General features: G+C 38.3%; 1 protein-coding gene across 1 annotated transcript in view; it reads left to right on the top strand.

The window, feature by feature from the left end:
* The window catches only part of LOC134353092 (zinc finger MYM-type protein 3-like), a 108,763-nt gene that overhangs the window by 51,294 nt on the left and 38,451 nt on the right, over nt 1-19,018 (top strand). The window contains exons 5-11 of the mRNA XM_063060985.1: nt 5,218-5,530; nt 7,360-7,522; nt 10,045-10,257; nt 13,804-13,954; nt 14,859-14,974; nt 16,161-16,247; nt 16,809-16,959. Coding sequence (XP_062917055.1) covers nt 5,218-5,530; nt 7,360-7,522; nt 10,045-10,257; nt 13,804-13,954; nt 14,859-14,974; nt 16,161-16,247; nt 16,809-16,959 — 1,194 coding nt within the window. The remainder of the gene's footprint in view (nt 1-5,217; nt 5,531-7,359; nt 7,523-10,044; nt 10,258-13,803; nt 13,955-14,858; nt 14,975-16,160; nt 16,248-16,808; nt 16,960-19,018) is intronic.

Below are 19,018 nucleotides of genomic sequence, written 5' to 3'. Positions count from 1 at the left end.
TCATATTTTGGTGCATGTGTAAAGAATACCAGCCATATTTTATAAAGAGAAGTGTTTTTTGGGTCTATCAAGTTGAAACAATGACACAGTCGAGGAACAATTTAAAGAGGTGAGCAGGGCAATAATGAGGGCTTAAAGTAAATTTCAGAAGTTTGTCAAAAGGATTGATAGAATCGTGTACTTGACATGGAGGAAAGCAACTTGTGTGAGTTTGCAGAATGGTTTTTATATGGTGTTCAAAGAGCTTATCCTCAAGTTGATGATTGAGCTAAGAGCTTTAAACAAAAATGAAAAAAATTGGAGTTGGCTTGGAATTGGTGGGATGTGTTGAGGCCCTCCATTGGTCAGGGTTGTCCATGAGTATTGTGTTCTAGCTGTCTTTGTGATGCACAGCCAGGGCATTACAATACGAAGAGCAGGCTGTGGCCCATGCAGCAGCAGGCTCCTCCTCTCCTTGCAGCTGAGAAATTCGTAGGAACGGCAGTAACTGATACAGTTTGGCACCAGTGGTAGTGCAGAAGTTGCCAGTAAGCGAAGAACTCAACGTAGGATTGCTTTAAGGACCTCAGCTCTGGATTTTCCCTCGGGGGTTTACTCCTGAACCCTCCCTCGTGAGTGGGTATAGCCGCAAGGCAAAAGGGGTTTGAGATCAGAGTTTTCCTTCTCCTAGATGAGCTGCCAACCACGGCTGATGAGCCCCATCTGCCCTGTGACTGGGTTTAAGATGCCAGTAAGAAAACGTGCCTTTGCCCACTTTTTTTTAATCAGTAGAAATTGTTTTCCTGTTGTAGTACCTAAGCCACAAATAAAGGCCAGGAGCTGAACTTGGTTTTCAGAGGCTATTTGAGATGCATGCCATTGGGAGCACTTAATAAGTAATGTGAGCTTATCCCCACTACCTCCCCTAAGGAACCCGAGATGTGTAGATTAGTTAAATTATATGATACAAAAGCGGCCTGTGGCTAGAACATTAAATAATTTGATTCTTGAAAACATTGAACCAGAATTGATAGTGAAATAGAAGATTGAAGTGCAGATATTGATTCAGTGACTCTTTTGTCAATAATCCAAGTGAGACTGTGAAGTTCTGCTGTGGCCCAACAGGCTGATGTATAATTAGCATGAATACAATTGCAAAGAGTTGAGTTGGTGCTTAAATTCAGATATTTTAAATGCATAATATTGGATGGAAAGTTTTCTTGCAGTTCTTGAAGATAATTAGTGGATAAGAAACCAAAACTACATGCAGGGTTATACAACTGTTAATGATGGGAGCAATATCTTTTGTCTTTTGGTTCAGAGTAGAAACTGGTAATTTGTAAGTTCGAGCCCAAATTTCTGTGTTCTGCTAAATTAGCCTAAAGTACCTGGATATTACTCCCTCCACTATTGATGCTGCCCTCACCCACATCTCCTCCATTTTCCGAGTGTCCATGCTCATTGCCAGATTTACTCACCATCTGTACCTTAACTGTGATAGAGTTCCTCTTATCCTTACTTGCCACCCCATCAGCCTCCACCATCTCCAAAGGGATCCTACCTCTGAAGCGGCCTAGGTGCTACATCTGCACATCCACCTCCTCCTTCACCTCCATTCAGGGCCCCAAGCAGTCTTTCACCTGCGAGTCTGCTGGGGTCGTCTGTTGGATCTGGTGCTCTTGAAGTGGTTGTCTCTACCTTGGTGAGATCCATCATAAATTGGAGGACTGCTTTGTTGAGCACCTCTGCTCCATCTGCCACAAATGGAACTTTACGGTGGCCAAACATTTAAATTCTGATTCCCATTCCAACATGTCTTTCCGTGGCCTCTTCTTGTGCTAAGATGAGGCCATCCTCAGGGTAGAGGAAAACACTTTACATTCAGTCTGGGTAGCCTCCAACCTGATGGCATGAAACTGGATTTCTTAGGTAAAAAAAATCTATTCCCCTGCCTGTTACTTCCTCTTGGGTCCCCTCCTTTCTTTTCTCCAATGGTCCACACATATCTCCTATTGAAGCCCTTCCTCTTTAACACTTGACATTTGCCACCCACCTGGTTTCACTTATCACCTTCCAGCTAGCCTCCTTCCCCTCCCTCCCCCTTTTTATTCTGGCATCTCTCCCCTTTCTCAGTCCTGAAGAAGGGTCTCTCAGCAAAATGTCAATTGTTTATTCATTTCCATAGGTGCTGCCTGTCTTGCTGAGTTCATCCAGCAGTTTGTGTGTGTTGCTTTGGATTTCCAGCATCTGCAGACTTTCTCGTGTTTACTATGAGCAATGCTGTTGTGCAGATTCTTTCTAATTGTCAGTATTTTAGTTAACTTCCCAGATTTGCACCTTGAATCTTTCCATAAAACCTGTGAACTTAACCATGTGCTATACCTTCTGCAAATTCGGTGGCTTTAGATAAATTGAAATTGCTTTAAATTTGAAGATCATTATTCAATACTCAAGCAACTTGTCCTGAAAGTACAGCCCAAAATTCCAAAAAGAAGCAATGAAATAAAGCTTTAATAATGGTCAAGTGTGTGATGTATTGATGGGATAAAGTCTGCAGCTGCCTAACCTGATAGCAGGTTAGAATTACAGAGAATGGCTCCTGCAGTTTCCCCTGTTCTTGTCATGTCCACTTTCTGTGTGGGTGTGGAGTATAGATACTTTTTTTTTGGTTTATAATTATTATTGTCTTTCCAAATTGATTTTCTTGATCTGCAAGTTTTTAAAATTAACCAGTTACAGAACAGGAGAATGAGGGCACACTAGTTGAATCTAAGTCAAATACACTACACAATTTAGATCATAGAAACATAGAAAATAGGTTCAGGAGTAGGCCATTCGGCCCTTTGAGCCTGCACCGCCATTCAGTATGATTGTGGCTGATCATCCAACTCAGAACCCTGTACCTGCCTTCTCTCCATAACCCCTGATCCCTTTAGTCACAAGGGCCATATCTAACGCCCTCTTAAATATAGCCAATGAACTGGCCTCAACTGTTTCCTGTGGCAGAGAATTCCACAGATTCACCACTCTCTGTGTGAAGAAATTTTTCCTCATCTCGGTCCTAAAAGGCTTCTACTTTATCCTTAAACTGTGACCCCTCGTTCTGGTCTTCCCCAACATTGGGAACAATCTTCCTACATCTAGCCTGTCCAATCCCTTTAGGATTTTATACATTTCAATAAGATCCCCCCTCAATCTTGTAAATTCCAGCGAGTTTAAGCCCAGTCGATCCAGTCTTTCGTCATATGAAAGTCCTGCCATCCCAGGAATTAATCTGGTGAACCTTCTTTGTACTCCCCCCTATGGCAAGAATGTCTTTCCTCAGATTAGGGGACCAAAACTGCACGCAATACTCCAGGTGTGGTCTCACCAAGGCCTTGTACAACTGCAGTAGTATCTCCCTGCTCCTGTACTCGAATCCTCTTGCTGTTAATGCCAGCATACCATTCACCTTTTTCACCGCCTGCTGTACCTGCATGCCCACTTTCAATGACTGGTGTATAATGGCACCCATGTCTCGTTGCATCTCCCCTTTTCCTAATTGGCCACCATTCAGATAATAATCTGTTTTCCTGTTTTTGCCATCAAAGTGGATAACCTCACATTTATCCACATTAAATTACATCTGCCATGAATCTGCCCAGTCACCTATCCTATCCAAGTCACCCTGTATCCTCTTGGCATCCTCCTCATAGCTAATACTGCCGTCCAGCTTTGTGTCATCCGCAAACTTGGAGATGCTGCATTTAATTCCCTCATCTAAGTCATTAATAAATATTGTAAACAACTGTGGTCTCAGCACTGAGCCTTGCGGTACCCCACTAGTCACTGCCTGCCATTCTGAAAAGGTCCCGTTTATTCCCACTCTTTGCTTCCTGTCTGCCAACCAATTCTCTATCCACATCAATACCATACCCCCAGTACTGTGTGCTTTAAGTTTGCACACTAATCTCCTGTGTGGGACCTTGTCAAAAGCCTTTTGAAAATCCAAATATACCACATCCCCTGGTTCTCCCTGTCCACTCTACTAGTTACATCCTCAAAAAATTCTTTGAGATTCGTCAGACATGATTTTCCTTTCACAAATCCATGCTGACTTTGTCCAGTGATTTTACTGCTTTCCAAATGTGCTGTTATCACATCTTTGATAACTGACTCTAGCATTTTCCCCACCACTGACGTTAGGCTAACCGGTCTATAATTCCCCGGTTTCTCTCTCCCTCCTTTTTTAAAAAGCGGGGTTACATTAGCCACCCTCCAATCCTCAGGAACTAGTCCAGAATTTAAAGAGTTTTGAAAAATTATCACTAATGCATCCACTATTTCTTGGGCTACTTCCTTAAGCACTCTAGGATGCAGACCATCTGGCCCGGGGATTTATCTGCCTTTAATCCCTTCAATTTACCTAACACTTCCCTACTAACATGTATTTCCCTCAGTTCCTCCATCTCACTAGATCCTCAGTCTCCTACTATTTCTGGAAGATTATTTATGTCCTCCTTAGTGAAGAGTTTGCAAGATGGCTATTCCCGGGTTCCCAATGCTCCTCTCCTGCTACTTTAGTTTTTTTTTTAAAATAGCATATTCCAAGTTAACTCTCCATTTTATTTTAGAAAAAGGAAGGATATCTTGTTTATTTGAATTATTTTTCTTTAAATTTTTGTAAGTGTGAAGCAAATAATAGTATAGGTATGTTTAAGAGAATCTATTCTAGATGATCACATTAGGAGTAGGCTCTGGTGACCTTGGGTTAGGTGAAGTATGATACGGGTGGTTATGTTGATGAACATATTCCAGTATGCAGCAGTTGGGCTTAAAATCCTAAGTTATATATTTTCACACTTTCCCCATGTGGTACACTGATAAATTAGGGAAGTAGTACTGTCTTTGCTACGTTTGGGCAGTGTGTGTTAACTCCATTATCAACACCACTGGCACCAGTTTTAAATAATCCACTTTCTGAGTTAACAAACTTTGGCGTCTCAAGATGATGTGTTTTGGGAATTTGTACACTGATTGAAAATTAATTAGCTGAGACACTAATTTGGGAGCTGAAGAAACGTTCTGTCAGAATGGATCTTAATCTGTAGCAATGGCATATTTAAAAAATGCTGCCAACCAGTCTCCTGAATGGGGTTTTGTTGTACTTGCATTGCTTGAAGATGCATTAAAAGGAGATGTTTTGTGCTGTGGTATTTTAGCTTTGTTTGTCTTCCTGTCTGTTATTTTTCTTTCCAGCAAAGGATAACTCCACCATGACAAATAATATAAAGCAGGAAGACGACTATGTTTCACGACGGCCAAGACGCACCACGAGGTTATCCCTACAAGCAGCTCAGGCTCAAGCTGAAGCCCAGGCTCCATCTACTCGGCCCCAAAGGTCTTCACGATCCCTGGTAAAAGTAACGTGTGCTAATTGCAAAAAGCCCCTGCAAAAGGGGCAAACAGCTTACCAGAGAAAAGGAGCACCTCAGCTCTTCTGCTCTTCTTCATGCCTCACAGCCTTTTCTCAGAAACCGTCTTCTCCCAAGATCTGCACATTCTGCAACAAGTGAGTATTTTTCTTGTCTCTGTTTTTGATTAAAGCTAGACATGATTACATTAGACCACAATACTTTTCTAAAAACTTGGTATCATCTTTAGACTTGCACGGGTCTTTGTTTTGTACTAGTCTGTTTATCCCTTCAGACATTACAGTACTAGGAGACATTGGTTTCGTTTCCCATAGTCCAGAGATTCTAACACAAAAGGGAATTGGGTATTATATCTATTTCTGCTGGTTATTGAGGCTAAGCACGTGAGATGGGAACTAAAATTCCAATGGAGAGGCACACCTGGAGGTTAAAATGCTTTATCTGAACTGCATTGTAACTGACTTGCAATATATGTTGCTTGTTCCTTTCTATTGTGTTTTCAGCTTGGTTTGGCAGAACAAATGAAAGTGCTTTTACAGTCCTACTGTCATTTGTGCATAACAGGATACCATTTAATTGGTTTCTTTACAAATTTAGAAATACTTCTAAAGGTTTGTTAAATCTGGCAGCCATGTTGGGATCTTTGTGACTTAAGCCAACCTATTTTGATTATTTTTGTTTTAGCAATGTAATACATTAGCTGATTGGGATATTTTAATAATTATACTAAGATGTTTAACATAATAAAACTTGTATATGTTTAAATTTAAAGCAGTGAATAAAGAATCAGCTGAATGAGTGGGAATTATTATGTGTTGTTTTGTGGAATAATGATAAGGTGGATATTTATGTGGTGAAATGCTGTGCAGTGCCTTAGAAATTACCTAGATCCATAAACTCAGTACAGACTACATAAATAATAAACTGGGAATGGGTACTCAGTGGAATTTGATTCTGCCAGGTAACTACAACATAGTGGAATCCATATGTCAAGACTCAAATCAATTTAATAACTGAACATTTCAAGCTATTATCTAGTGATAGTCTGAAGAGGTCGGTGTGACTTTTAAAAAAAAAAGTTGTACAGTAAGTCATGGCAAAGCGATTGCCGTGGCCACACTAACAGGATTAATTTTGGAGGCCACCATGATGAATTCTTTCAGTTCTTTAATGAGGAAGCAGATTTTAGTCTGGTTGTTAGAGTGGAAACTGCTCAAGTTTTGCAGCCAGTGTAGAAATGGGTGTCCTCATTGGTCTCTGGTAGTGGAATTCAGAGTTGTGAGAACTTTGTATTTCCAGTGTTGTCTCTGCGTTCTTTCTACACTCTTTTATATCTGTTGAGCTGTTTCCTCGTGCGTCTGTTTTGCCTTTATTTAGCATTGTCAACATCCTGTGTGATGTTTTTGTAGTGCTGATGTGCAAATTTTTTCTGTTGATTTAACTGCACAATATTCCTTCATATCCTTCTCATTGCGTTATTTTTTTTCTCATTGTGTGGAATTTCAGCATAACTCATCGTTTCATCATTTTCCTCTGTTCTGAAAATATTGTTCCCAATCACATTAATGTCTCTGACCCAAAAACAATAGTTTTCTGGTTGTGATGGTCTGAGTCTGCAATGTTATTCTGTATATACATAACACTGAAGCATGATTTCAGTATCTTTAGTGTTCATCGTTGTGTTTTTACTTTTTCCATTTCATCTGTTGTTTTTATCTTTGGATTTGTTGTCTCCTCTCGCTCTTTGGTATCATATTTTCGTATTGTGATTTGAATAAGCTTTCTACTTGGTGATAATGCTGACCCTCTTCTATCTGAAAACTAGACTTTCCCTGTCTTTTGACAGTGCCGCGGGAATAATCCACGCTCATCCTCCTGCAATTTTAAGATTAACATTTTTCAGGATTTAGGGGAAGGCATTAAAATTTCAAAAACTCTTTGAATGCACTGTTTTGCTTGATTGCAGAGATATTGTGAATACAAAGGAATTGGTTGTGTCACAAGCCGGGTCAAGTCAGGCTTTCCAGGAATTCTGCAATGCTACATGTCTGTCACTTTATGAGGCCAAACTGCTTAAGCCAGCTTCATCAGATGAGTCAAGATGCAGTATCTGCAATAAAAAAGGAAAGGTGGGTTTTGACATCTCATTTAAAATGTCTGCTTTACTTGTTTCTCGTGTATATGGTTATGACAGGTGAGCAAATTCTATTTTGCTTAAATGATCAAGGTTCTGTGCTTGTGATGTGCTGAAGTTCCATATCATAATTTCAAATGGAAGGAGAAAATTGTTCTTTAGAATCTTCAGAAGGAAATAAACTATTCATGTCTGCATTGGATTTCTGTAGTACTGTGCAAAAGTCTTGGGCACCCTAGATTTTTAAAATATGGTTTTAGGTGGTATGGCCTCCACAGAGCTCTGAACTCAAATTCATCGGGACTGTCTGGGATTATCTGGAGAAGAGAAGCAAATGAGACAGCCAAAGCCTGCAGGAGAACTGTAGCAAGTTCTCCAAGATGCTTGGAACAACCTACCAGCTGACTTAGAAAACTGCACAACTCCATCACTTTGATATAGTTTTAAAAGCAGTGTGGTCACACAACGTGTTGATTTGATTTAGTTTTTTTTTAATGTTTATTGCTCTTTATAGTATTTTTTTGATATTTAGAAACTTGTTTTTGTTTCATTATTTTGAAAGATCTTTGCTTTATGTATTTTTTTTTACTTGTGCCTAAGATTCACAGTCCTTTCAAGCAAATCACTTTTACAGGTTAGATGCAAATGGACCTCATTGCATTGACCTCTCTGCACCGAAGTTCTTTTTTCAATTCTTATGTCCTGTATCTTCTTGTATTTCTTTAAGGTGTCATCATTCCTATGGGTGAAATGAGGCTAGAGGAATTTTCAGAAATTACTTGCCCATCATTGGCTACTCTTGAGCTTCAATGTAAATGTTATTCATAACTTCATAGTTAAATGATATTGTAGCCTTTGCTAAAGTAGCCTATATGAATGGGGTATAAAGACCGCTGTTGGATAATAATATTCCAACAAAAAAATATGATTGTGTTTCTCCTCCAAATCATCCCTCAGTGAGGTGCTAAGTGTAATATTTAACAGATACAGCATTAAATTGCTACCTGTTATTTTTATTGCATTGATATTCAGCACCATCAATAGGAAGTAACTGTATGCTTTATTGTGCAAGCTTGTTAAAATGAGCTGGGATGTAAATTGCTCTTTTACAATTGTTTTAACATTTTTCTACCACCTCTTCTACAGATTTTGTATTCCTTTTTGTTAATTCCTCAAAATCTGTGCAAAATACTGATGCATTTCATAGTCATACTTTATTGATCCCGAGGGAAATTGGTTTTCGTTACAGTTGCACCATAAGTAATTAAATAGTAATAAGACCATAAATTAAATAGTAATATGTAAATTATGCCAGGAAATAAGTCCAGGACCAGTCTATTGGCTCAGGGTGTCTGACCCTCCAAGGGGGGAGTTGTAAAGTTTGATGGCCACAGGCAGGAATGACTTCCTATGATGCTCTGTGTTGCATCTCGGTGGAATGAGTCTCTGGCTGAATGTACTCCTGTGCCCAACCAGTTCATTATGTAGTGGGTGGGAGACATTGTCCAAGATGACATGCAACTTGGACAGCATCCTCTTCTCAGACACCATTGTCAGAGAGTCCAGTTCTATCCCCACAACATCACTGGCCTTATGAATGAGTTTGTTGATTCTGTTGGTGTCTACTATCTTCTTTGATTATCTTCTTTAATACTGCGAAGGCATTATAAAGAATTAATGTATCTAATTGCAAAATTTAGCATATTTTGCTTGAATTTGACATCATTGATGCTCATAAATCAGATTGTCTTGGTTCTGGTAATTCCTGTACCTGCCTGGCATTTGTGGTAACAATCTTCCAGATTAAACAGCAGAACAATTACCATGGCATACTTGCTAATTGGACTGTAATACATATTATTTGATTCAGATCTGTATTGTTCTTCCAACAGTGATCAGCTGAGGAGATAAATTTGTTTTATGTTTATTAAGCAGTAAATAGTTAAGAGGATGTGAGAACACAGTTCTCAGAAATACCATTACAAAATCTTTATTATCCCTTGGTGATAGAAGATACACTTGCAATTACATGTCACTAATTGACTTCAGCCACCACATGAAATATGCATTTTCATATGTTGTTTCCCAATAGTATAATGAATTGAACATGCTGTAAAAATTTTTTTGAGTGGTATAAGCATAATTTAGTTGAATGTAGAATGTAGAAACTTGGGTTTTTTATGGATCTGCTGCTTGTTTTTTTTTAAACCTAGTTTAGTAACTTTAAACCTATCTATCTTTGTTTGCTGAAGTGTGGATATTTAGTAGTGTAGAACATTTGGCCTATTATTCACATTATTAAACAATGTTAACACTTGTTAACAAAAGTAAAATTCTCTGGAATACTTAGTTAGTGGCAAAGTGATCCCAAGTAAATCGTGAGTGCTCAGGCCCCAAGGCACAACTGGTAAGTGCTGCCAAAGGCAATGAGTGATAGGAAGCTTTGCTGTCAGGATTGTAATATACCTGCCCCATGACATTTTCATGTTGCATTAACCTGCATGCTATTGTTTTTAGATTCTACATGAAGTCAGTAATGGAAATGTGGTACATCGGCTGTGCAGCAATGCATGTTTCAGCAAGTTCAGAGCAAGTAATGGCTTGAAAACTAACTGTTGTGATAACTGTGGAGTTTACTTTTATAACCGAGGATTTATGCTTCAGTACCTATATCATGAAGGCCAACAAAGGAGGTTCTGCAACACAGGCTGTTTGAATATGTATAAAAAGGTAATCTTGTCATTTTCTGTACGTTACTGACGTCCTTTTCACTTTTCCCAAAAAAAGATGTGTACTTATTTCTTTCTGTACTAAATTATTTTTCTAATTTGGGCAGCAGGCAGGCAACTGTCTACTTCCAGGCTTCCTTGAAGTTCAGAAGCCACCGATATGACAGAAGAGAAAAATTACATTTATGTAGCAATTTTTCCTTACGAGCTTTTCAAAACATTTCACTGAGGAATGAATCATGAAATAATTAAATTCCAAACAGGTCTGTTTTCATGCTGATAATTGAGACAACGGATCTAGCATAGGCATGATAGAGTTACCTATTCTTGAAATAATATTGCAGCAGGAATATGAATGATAGGTTATTTTTTAAAACTGAACTCTGATAGTGTTCCAGCTACCTTCCTCTATTGCTTTCGTCCAGATTTTATGCTTACATGTTGATATGTCACATGCACAATGTTTTAACTGATGGTTTGGGACCTGATTTTTTTTCTCTCCCCCCGCCCCCCCCCCCAGATTTTTCTTTCATTTCTCACTTCCTTATTGAACCAATGTTAATGGTTGAAATGTAAAAGCCTATTGATGAAAAAATCAGCATTTGTAAAGAGGAAAAAAATTGTGTGTAATTGGAGCTTTAGTGTTGTATTAAAAGCTGATGGCACAAATTGCTGTTTCGATTCCAAGATAACGTAATCTCTGATTGTTCAGTTATTTGTAAGTAGACCATTCATTAGCAGTACCACTATCTGATAATGGGTGTTTCTGATGTATTTTGTGCCCTTGGCAAGTTTCGTCCAGTCTTGAACATTTGTAGATTTTCCCCGGTGTGTTAGTATTATGTAGCACAAGTTTGAAAATTATTCTCATTTGTATTGATGTTCCCAGTCCTGGTCATGTTTTTGGAAGATGCTGAAGCACCAAACAAAAAAAAACTGGTGAAAATAGAAGCAAGCTGTTACTGTAATTCTAAAGGATGCATGTGCCCTGATTCCATTTGTATTGACCTCTATAAGGAAGAACTACTTTCATACAATGCGGCCAAAGTGTTACAAATTTTTGGGTAATAATGCTGACTGACCATAATGCTTTGCTTCTAAAAATAAAACTAGACTTTTTCACGACTTCACAAGAACCTGTCTTGCGAAATGTTCTTGAAATGCATCACATCTTTTACAGTATCATTTGTAATGATTGGTGTACCACCCTGCCCTTTCGTTCAGTGACACTCATCTGGTCAAATTGAATTTCACTACTCCAATACCTGCCTCAGATAATCAATATTCCTTTACTTTCCTACTTTGCATTTGTCTGAATCATTTTAATATGGTGAAGAGCCTACTCTCATCTTTGATATGTTTCTGAAGCCATCTTGTTAATATCAGTTTTATCCACCACCTTCTCACAGTGACAAGCCTTCAAAGTATTTTGTTCTTGACTTTGCTTCAACAGTTCTGTTGTTTCCTTCATTCATATTTTTTGTCTCTGGTGATTGGTTTTCTATCCTACACGTTCATGAATTTAACTGTTCAAAATACTTTGTCCCTGGCACTAAGTCTTCATAAATTATGACTCCATGCTTGTTCATCCCTCCTGGGTCCAAATTCATTAAAGCCTTGATTTGCTACTTCAGTTTCCTCTGTGGCTGAACCTCACTGATCCATCTCTTGATCTTCCTGCAGTCTTAATCCCAGCATCATTTCTACTTTTTAATTTTTCTGTCTTCCTGGTATGTATGCAGAAACTATTTTGTGTCATGGAAGCGCAAGGTGTTTATTCAGTTGTGTATCCCTTTTATCTATGGATTAGTTCGGGCTGCAGTCTGGAAACAAGTTACCCATTTCCACTTTTGAAATTGATTATCAGTGGTCTAGTTTGTTATCCCATCCTCATGAATATAGATGTTTGCACCAGCTTTATTGCTGTTTAATGGTGAACTAAAGAGTAGTTGCAAAAGTACAGTCAGAGATCTTGAATCCTGTACTAAATGATGCAATTCTTTTCGGTAAAATGTTATTCAGTCCACACTTGGAATATTGTGAGTAGTTTTGGGCCTGTTATTAAAGAAAGTAAGTGCTGGTGTTGACAGGGTCCAGAGGTGGTTCATGAGAATGATATCGGGAGTGAAAGGGTTAATTAATGTATGAGGAGTGTTTGATGGGTCTGGTCCTGAACACGCTGGAGTTTAGAAGATGAGGGGATCTCATGAAACCTTTTGAATATTCAAAGGTCTCGATAGAGTGGATATGGAGAAGATGTTTCGAATCGTAGGCGAGTCTAGGACCAGAGGGCAGTGCCTCAGAATACAAGGACGTCACTTTGGAACACAGATGAGAAGGAATTTCTTTAGCTAGAGGGCTGTGGTGGCCAAACAACTGGGTATATTTAAACTAGAAATTGATGGGTTCTTGTTTAGTAAGAGTAAAGCGATAGTAAATCAGCCGTAATGGAATGGTGGAGAGACTCCATGGTCTGATTCTGCTCCTATGTCTTATGGTCTTAAAATAGGTATTAGTTATTGTAAAATAGGTATTAGCCAGATTTGGGAACAGCTTCTTTCCAACTGTGATAAGACTGCTGAACGGATCCTGACCCGGATCTGGGCCGTACCCTCCAAATATCCGGACCTGCCTCTGGGGTTTTTTTTTGCACTGCCTTTACTCTCCATTTTTCTATTTTCTATTTATGATTTATGATTTAAATTTTTCATATTTACTATCGATTTGTAATCCAGGGAGTGGGAAGCGCAGAATCAAATATCGCTGTGATGATTGTACGTTTTAGTATCAATTGTTTGGAGACTATAAGGTGTATAAATTCTTCTAAAAATCGTTTTCATTTGTCTTTTATATGTGTGTATTTTTAATTGTTGCTTCAATTAATGAGATGGGTGATCTTGGAATGATGCAGCACTTAAACAATTTACTCATTGTATACTACTTCCTTGAATGAGCCTTTCACTTGGTTCCACTCCCCTGCTCATTTGCACTCTTGCAGGATTTCTGCTTTGGGTGTGTATCCAAAATACCATTAGAAAGTTATTGTTAAGTCTGCTTTTATCCCACTCTTTCTTATGCAAACATCTATAGAATTAAACAGTTGTTTTCTGGGCTGCGCCTAGAGTACCTATTATCTGTTGTAGGATGTTTAATGTTCATTCCAGTTATACCAGGAAATTATATTTAAACTTCTTGTGGTGCTAGCATAAATAGAGTCATACAACATGGAAATATCCTCAGCGAGACTGCTAAAAACAAATCATCTACATTCAGCCAATTGTACATGAATTCTATTTGAATCTTTTCTTATTCCCTGCAAATTCTACCACTTGCCTATGCATTCGGGACAGTGTACAGAGGTTAAATAGTCTATCAACGTGCATGTCACTGGGATGTTGGAAGAAGTCCAAATGGCCACCCAGTTCCTCAATGGCATATGTCTGTGCTGTCGTATAACAATTAAACAGACATTAATGTCTCATTTCATTTTGTAATTATTTCTGAAGCTCAATTATTTATAATATGTTTCTATCTCTCCACTACTCAGAAAAACACTAAAGTACTTCCATGTGCTTGGTGCAAGACTTTGGGTAAGAACTTCGATATGATAGCAAACGTGGATACCACTGGGAAGATGGGCTTCTTCTGTTCATTGTGTTGCATCACCTCATACAAAGTGAAACAATCTGGAACAATAGGTATGAATGGTTTAAAATTTCTGTCTTGTGCTCTGCTATTTGCTATTAAGTGAAATGGCTTTCTAACTGTGTTGCATTGAGCATTGTAGGATATGAAAAAGGCGTAAGCTTGTTTGACTGAAACAAAGGATGGATAGATGTAGCCCATTGTGATACAAGAGATAATGTCATGAATAGTTTAGTATTCATGACATTAGTCAGAATCCTTGATAAACAAGAAACCCAGTCAGCCCTTTACGCCGTTTTAGAAATGTGTGTCAGAAATCTAGTTTGCCTTTATGAACAGCTTGTGGGGCTAATGTCCACTAGCTGAGTGCAGGGATCGGTGTGAAATTAGGAAGGCTTTTTGTTTGCTGTCATAAACCAGTGATTCTGGTAAATGCATTCTGTTCAGAATGCTGAATTGTCTTTAGCTGGCTCATTTCTGTTTGGTATGAAGCATCTCTTAACAGCTAATATTAGGTGGTGTTTCATAAGCTTTTTTGGTGCGGCAGAACGAAAGTTATTGTATTAATCACCCTCTAGTGCTTTCTCTGTTGGCACTAAGCTTGTTTATACAAGAGTGCTGCTGGTTGAGGCAGTCTGGCTGAGAGTAAGTGGCTTTTATATTCCTTAGCTGAGACATACATGGGCATGTCTGGTAGTTGTTCATCTACATTTAAAAGTATAGCACTGAGATTACAAAGACAGTTGAATGGAGATAATCACAGTAAATTGTTCATATTTTAATACTGTCCAGTGTTTTCTACTTAAATGTACATGTAAATGGATGATGAGTAACCATGAGCTATTTATACTTGCTCTCACATTTGAACCTGCACTTTTTGAATTAACTGAGCAGTAATTCTTTTTACTGTCTAATGGCGAGCAAATGTGAACAGTGGATGTTTCATTTTATTGACAGGACCCAAGACAAAATGCAGATTTTGTAAAAAGAATCTTCCAGAGCAGGTTTATTATAACATGACCGACCGAGTTGTGCATCAGTTTTGCAGCCCCAACTGTTGGACTAATTTTCAGGTAAGTTTTCTATAAATAATTTTTTTTTTTAGTTTCATTATAGTGTAATTATTAATCAGACTGATGTTTGCTTTGCAAGTGATGTGGGGTAAGTAGTCTTAGTTAAACCTTAATAGCAATAATTTATTGTTCCCTTTATTTCAACTGACAGCAGGAGCAGGCAGCTAGTTGTACAGACTTTATAACTTCTTCCATTTCCACAAGCTTCCTCCTAGAGAAAATACAGTATATTGTAAGGCATTAAAAAGATTGAAGTGCTGTTTAGTAAAGGTTCCATAAGATCTTGAGATATAGGATCGGAATAAGGTCATTTGGCCCATCGAGTCTTTGGTGATCATAGGAAGCATACTCTCCACATCCACTCTATCAAGGCCTTTCAACATTCTGTAGGTTTCAATTAGGTCACCTCTCATTCTTCTGAATTCCAGGCCCAGAGCCATCATGCGCTCTTCATATGATGAGCCTTTCAATCCTGAACTCATTTTTGTGAACCTCCTTTGAACCCTCTCCATTATCAACACATCCCTTCTAAGATAAAAGGCCCAAAACTACTCACAGTACTCAAGTGAGGCCTCACCAGTGCTTTATAAAACCTCAAGATTACACCCTTGCTTTCGTATTCTAGTCCTCTTTGAAATGAATGCTAACATCGCATTTGCCTTGGCACTACAAGAGGCTGAGCAACTATAGATTGGTGTACGAATAGAGGGCAGAGTACTGGTAGCTCAGGATAGTCATTGTTGACAGAGCACAGTTACTCTGCAAAGTAGACATCTAGACTACACCTGGTTTCGCTGGTGTAGAAAAGGTCATCTTGAGAACACCAAGTGCAACTGAAGAAGGTGGAGGTGCATGTGAATCTGTTCCTCGTCTGCAGGGGTTGTTTGGGTCCTCGGACGGTGGTGACAAAGAAGAGGTTCCAGGATAAAGTGTCTGGGGATGGAGAGGGATGTACAAACCATGGAGTCACAGAAACAGGTGGAAAGGCATAGCTGACCAATGTGGGATTATATTGCAGCTGGTAGAAATATTGTAGTAATTGTTTATGGTTGTGATTGACCTTGAGGGATGAATTTCAGATATGTTTTAACCCTTGAATTGAGCAGCTGCACATGGATCTTGGATTCCATCCCTAAGAGTACCTATCCACTATTTTTCAGTTAATTTTGAAATTTTATTCTTGCAGCAATCAAGTCCTGAAGGCAGCATCCAACTTAGTTGCACCTATTGTCACAATATTTTCAGTGGGAAACCAGAAATACTGGACTGGCAGGTAAGGCATTGTGAAGTGATTACACACTGCATGAACATGTAGAGTAGGAGAAAAAGACTAATAAGTCGATCATCTGTTTATGGTTTGGTAGCGGCATTCCAATTAGCCAAGTTTCATTTTGCCAAGTACTTCAGTTGTGGTGGAAAGTGTTTTGATTCAGAAAGCTGAGGTTTGGTTGAAGTATTCTGGTGATGATTATAAAGTGTGAAAGTGGATTTTGTGGAGGAGAGGGTAATGTTAAGCTGAGGAAATGGGAATTATGTAAGGGCTTCTATGATGAGACTGACAACCAAAATGCTCTGTAGGTATTAAAAAAGCTTTTAATGCAAATTTTATAATATTTAATAGAAAATAGCAAAGGCCATTTTTGCAATTCTGTGGTTCTGTATTTGGCTCCCACTCTTGGAATTACGTTTCACTGTTCGTTTGTTCTCTTTGATTGTTGGCTACTATAGAAAAATCATTCAGAAGTCTAATTTTACTAGCTTTTAACATTTTTGTTGCCAGCTGCTTAATAGAGAAGGATTTTTAAAACATTGATATTTGGGCACTTCTTTCTAGGGAAGCGTTCGTCAGTTTTGTTGCAAAGTATGCTGTGAAGATTACAAGAGACTACATGGTGTTGTTTCGGTCTGTGAATATTGCAAACAGGAGAAGATTCTGCATGAGAAGATTAAATTTTCAGGAGTAGAGAAGAATTTCTGTAGTGAAGGTATGAACATAGAGTAACAAAGCAGATCTGTTGCAGATGCAGGATTATTGGATCTGTTGTGACACAAGAGGTGAAGCCTCCAAAAACCACAACTAAGATGGTGTTATTTATAATATTATCCATTATGGATCCCCTTCTTTATTCTTGACTGTCTATATTCCCACTATATCTCTTACTTTTGCTGTCAATTGGAGTGATTATTGCTCAAAACTTTGAATACCCTAATACACATTAATAAGTCCCATATATTAAGAAAACCATTATGATGAAGCCCATTCTAGAGCTTAACTTCCTTTGTTGCATGTTATTCTGTTTTTTAAAATAATTTTGTATCTTTTAAATATTGCCATCGTTAACAAATATTTCACAGAATTGATTTCCTGGAACGTAATCCCCCATAATGTGGTATTACTGTATACTAAGTTTCGTTGTGGAGAATTTCATTTTCTTGTTGGCTCAGACATGCTTGCAGAACAAGGAGATGTTAGTGAATGTCTGATAGCTGTCTTAAATTAATATATTCAATATTAAGTATGATGACCTCATTGTAATTTGGAAGCAATTTTCCAGTGGCCTTTACTGCAAGGTTCTCTTCCTCTTCACCTCCACCTCACTACCCCTGATCCATTTTTAGTCTATAGTTTCCCGCTATTTTCCCTCTATTTTGCTCTCAACTCAGATCCTGTCAGTTAGAGTTACTTTAGTTTCCATGATCCCTCCACTCCGATCTAGATAGTCAATGACGCCTTCAAAGGCTCCATTCTAGATGAATTGAAGAAAGCTCCCTTTCTGCAGCCACTAACTCTTTAAAAATAACTGTCATTACCTCAATCCAAAACACACTACTCACAACTAGCAATGAGCCGGCAACCTTTTTGCTGCCCAAGGCCTTTAAATTTCAGAGTTATACCCTGCCTGAAAATTTTTCTGTCTAATGTCACCTTTTACTCTCTTTATAATTACTATTCATTATTTTTCCCTTTTGGGCATTCACTAAAGCATTTAATATGAGTAATCATGCTGCCCTTACCCATTTCCTCTGCTTCACTGGCCAGGTCCTCCACACTAATGTTAGGTCTGTTTTTCCTAAGACAGTGGCATCATATACTGCCCAGTGCTGTGATTCAGAGCATATATATTTGCCTACAGTAAGATTTTGCACGTCCATTCCTGCCTAAAGTGACCCAGCAGAAAACCCATCCATCTCTTTTGTTACCTTAATATCTATTATTTCACCAGTTTTTCAAGTGCATTACTTCTAGCTTTCTGAACTCATTTGCCCAAATTGTACAGCAAACCAAGTCTCCCCTAATTTTCACAGTGCTTATTTGTATGGATGCAATGCAGAATAATATTTTTGAGTGTATCTCTGTACATGTGACAATCTATACCAGTTAACTATACTAAACTAGAATGGCAAATGAATTCTTTTTAACTAAGTATGGTGTTGCACCTGGGATAACTTTTTTTAAAGAGTTTTGTTTTCTTTCCCCAAAGCTCTCTGATGTTTGCAACCGGTCTCCCATTAAGCCATATTTTTCTGGCTTCAAAACAAACCTGTCCTTCGTCAGCTTTAAAAAAAAAAAAAAAAAAAAAAAATCCTTTATTTTCTTTTATTCCTTTATTTTTTTGAAGGCATTGATCCCTGGCTGATTTTTATCCCCTCAGCTCTAAAGTTCATTCAGGTTTTGATGGATAAGTTTACAGTTTGTTCATGGTGGAATCCTCTTCTGCTATCTCAACACATTGCATTGATGGGTGTGGGAAGTTTGAGTTGATAGGAAGTTCTGGTTTCTGTTTGTGAATTAATATTGAATAGTCTTGGAAAAAGGAAGTTGATGTTTCTCCACTCGTGGATGAGAGTAATTTGTAAGTTAGCCAACATGGCTTTTTTTTTTGCTGTGTTTCTCTGTGAACTTATTTTGGATACAAAAGATCAGCTGTGCTTCTATCAATTTTAACAGTCTGCCTCTCCCAGAGAAAGCAATTTTTGTATTGCTATTGCTGGAAGAGATCAGCACAAATAAAGTATAAAGTTTATATGACACTTTTGTACATG

Source organism: Mobula hypostoma, chromosome 10 (assembly GCF_963921235.1).
Source record: "Mobula hypostoma chromosome 10, sMobHyp1.1, whole genome shotgun sequence".
NCBI lineage: Eukaryota > Metazoa > Chordata > Chondrichthyes > Myliobatiformes > Myliobatidae > Mobula > Mobula hypostoma.
This window is presented reverse-complemented; position numbering and strand designations above follow the sequence as displayed.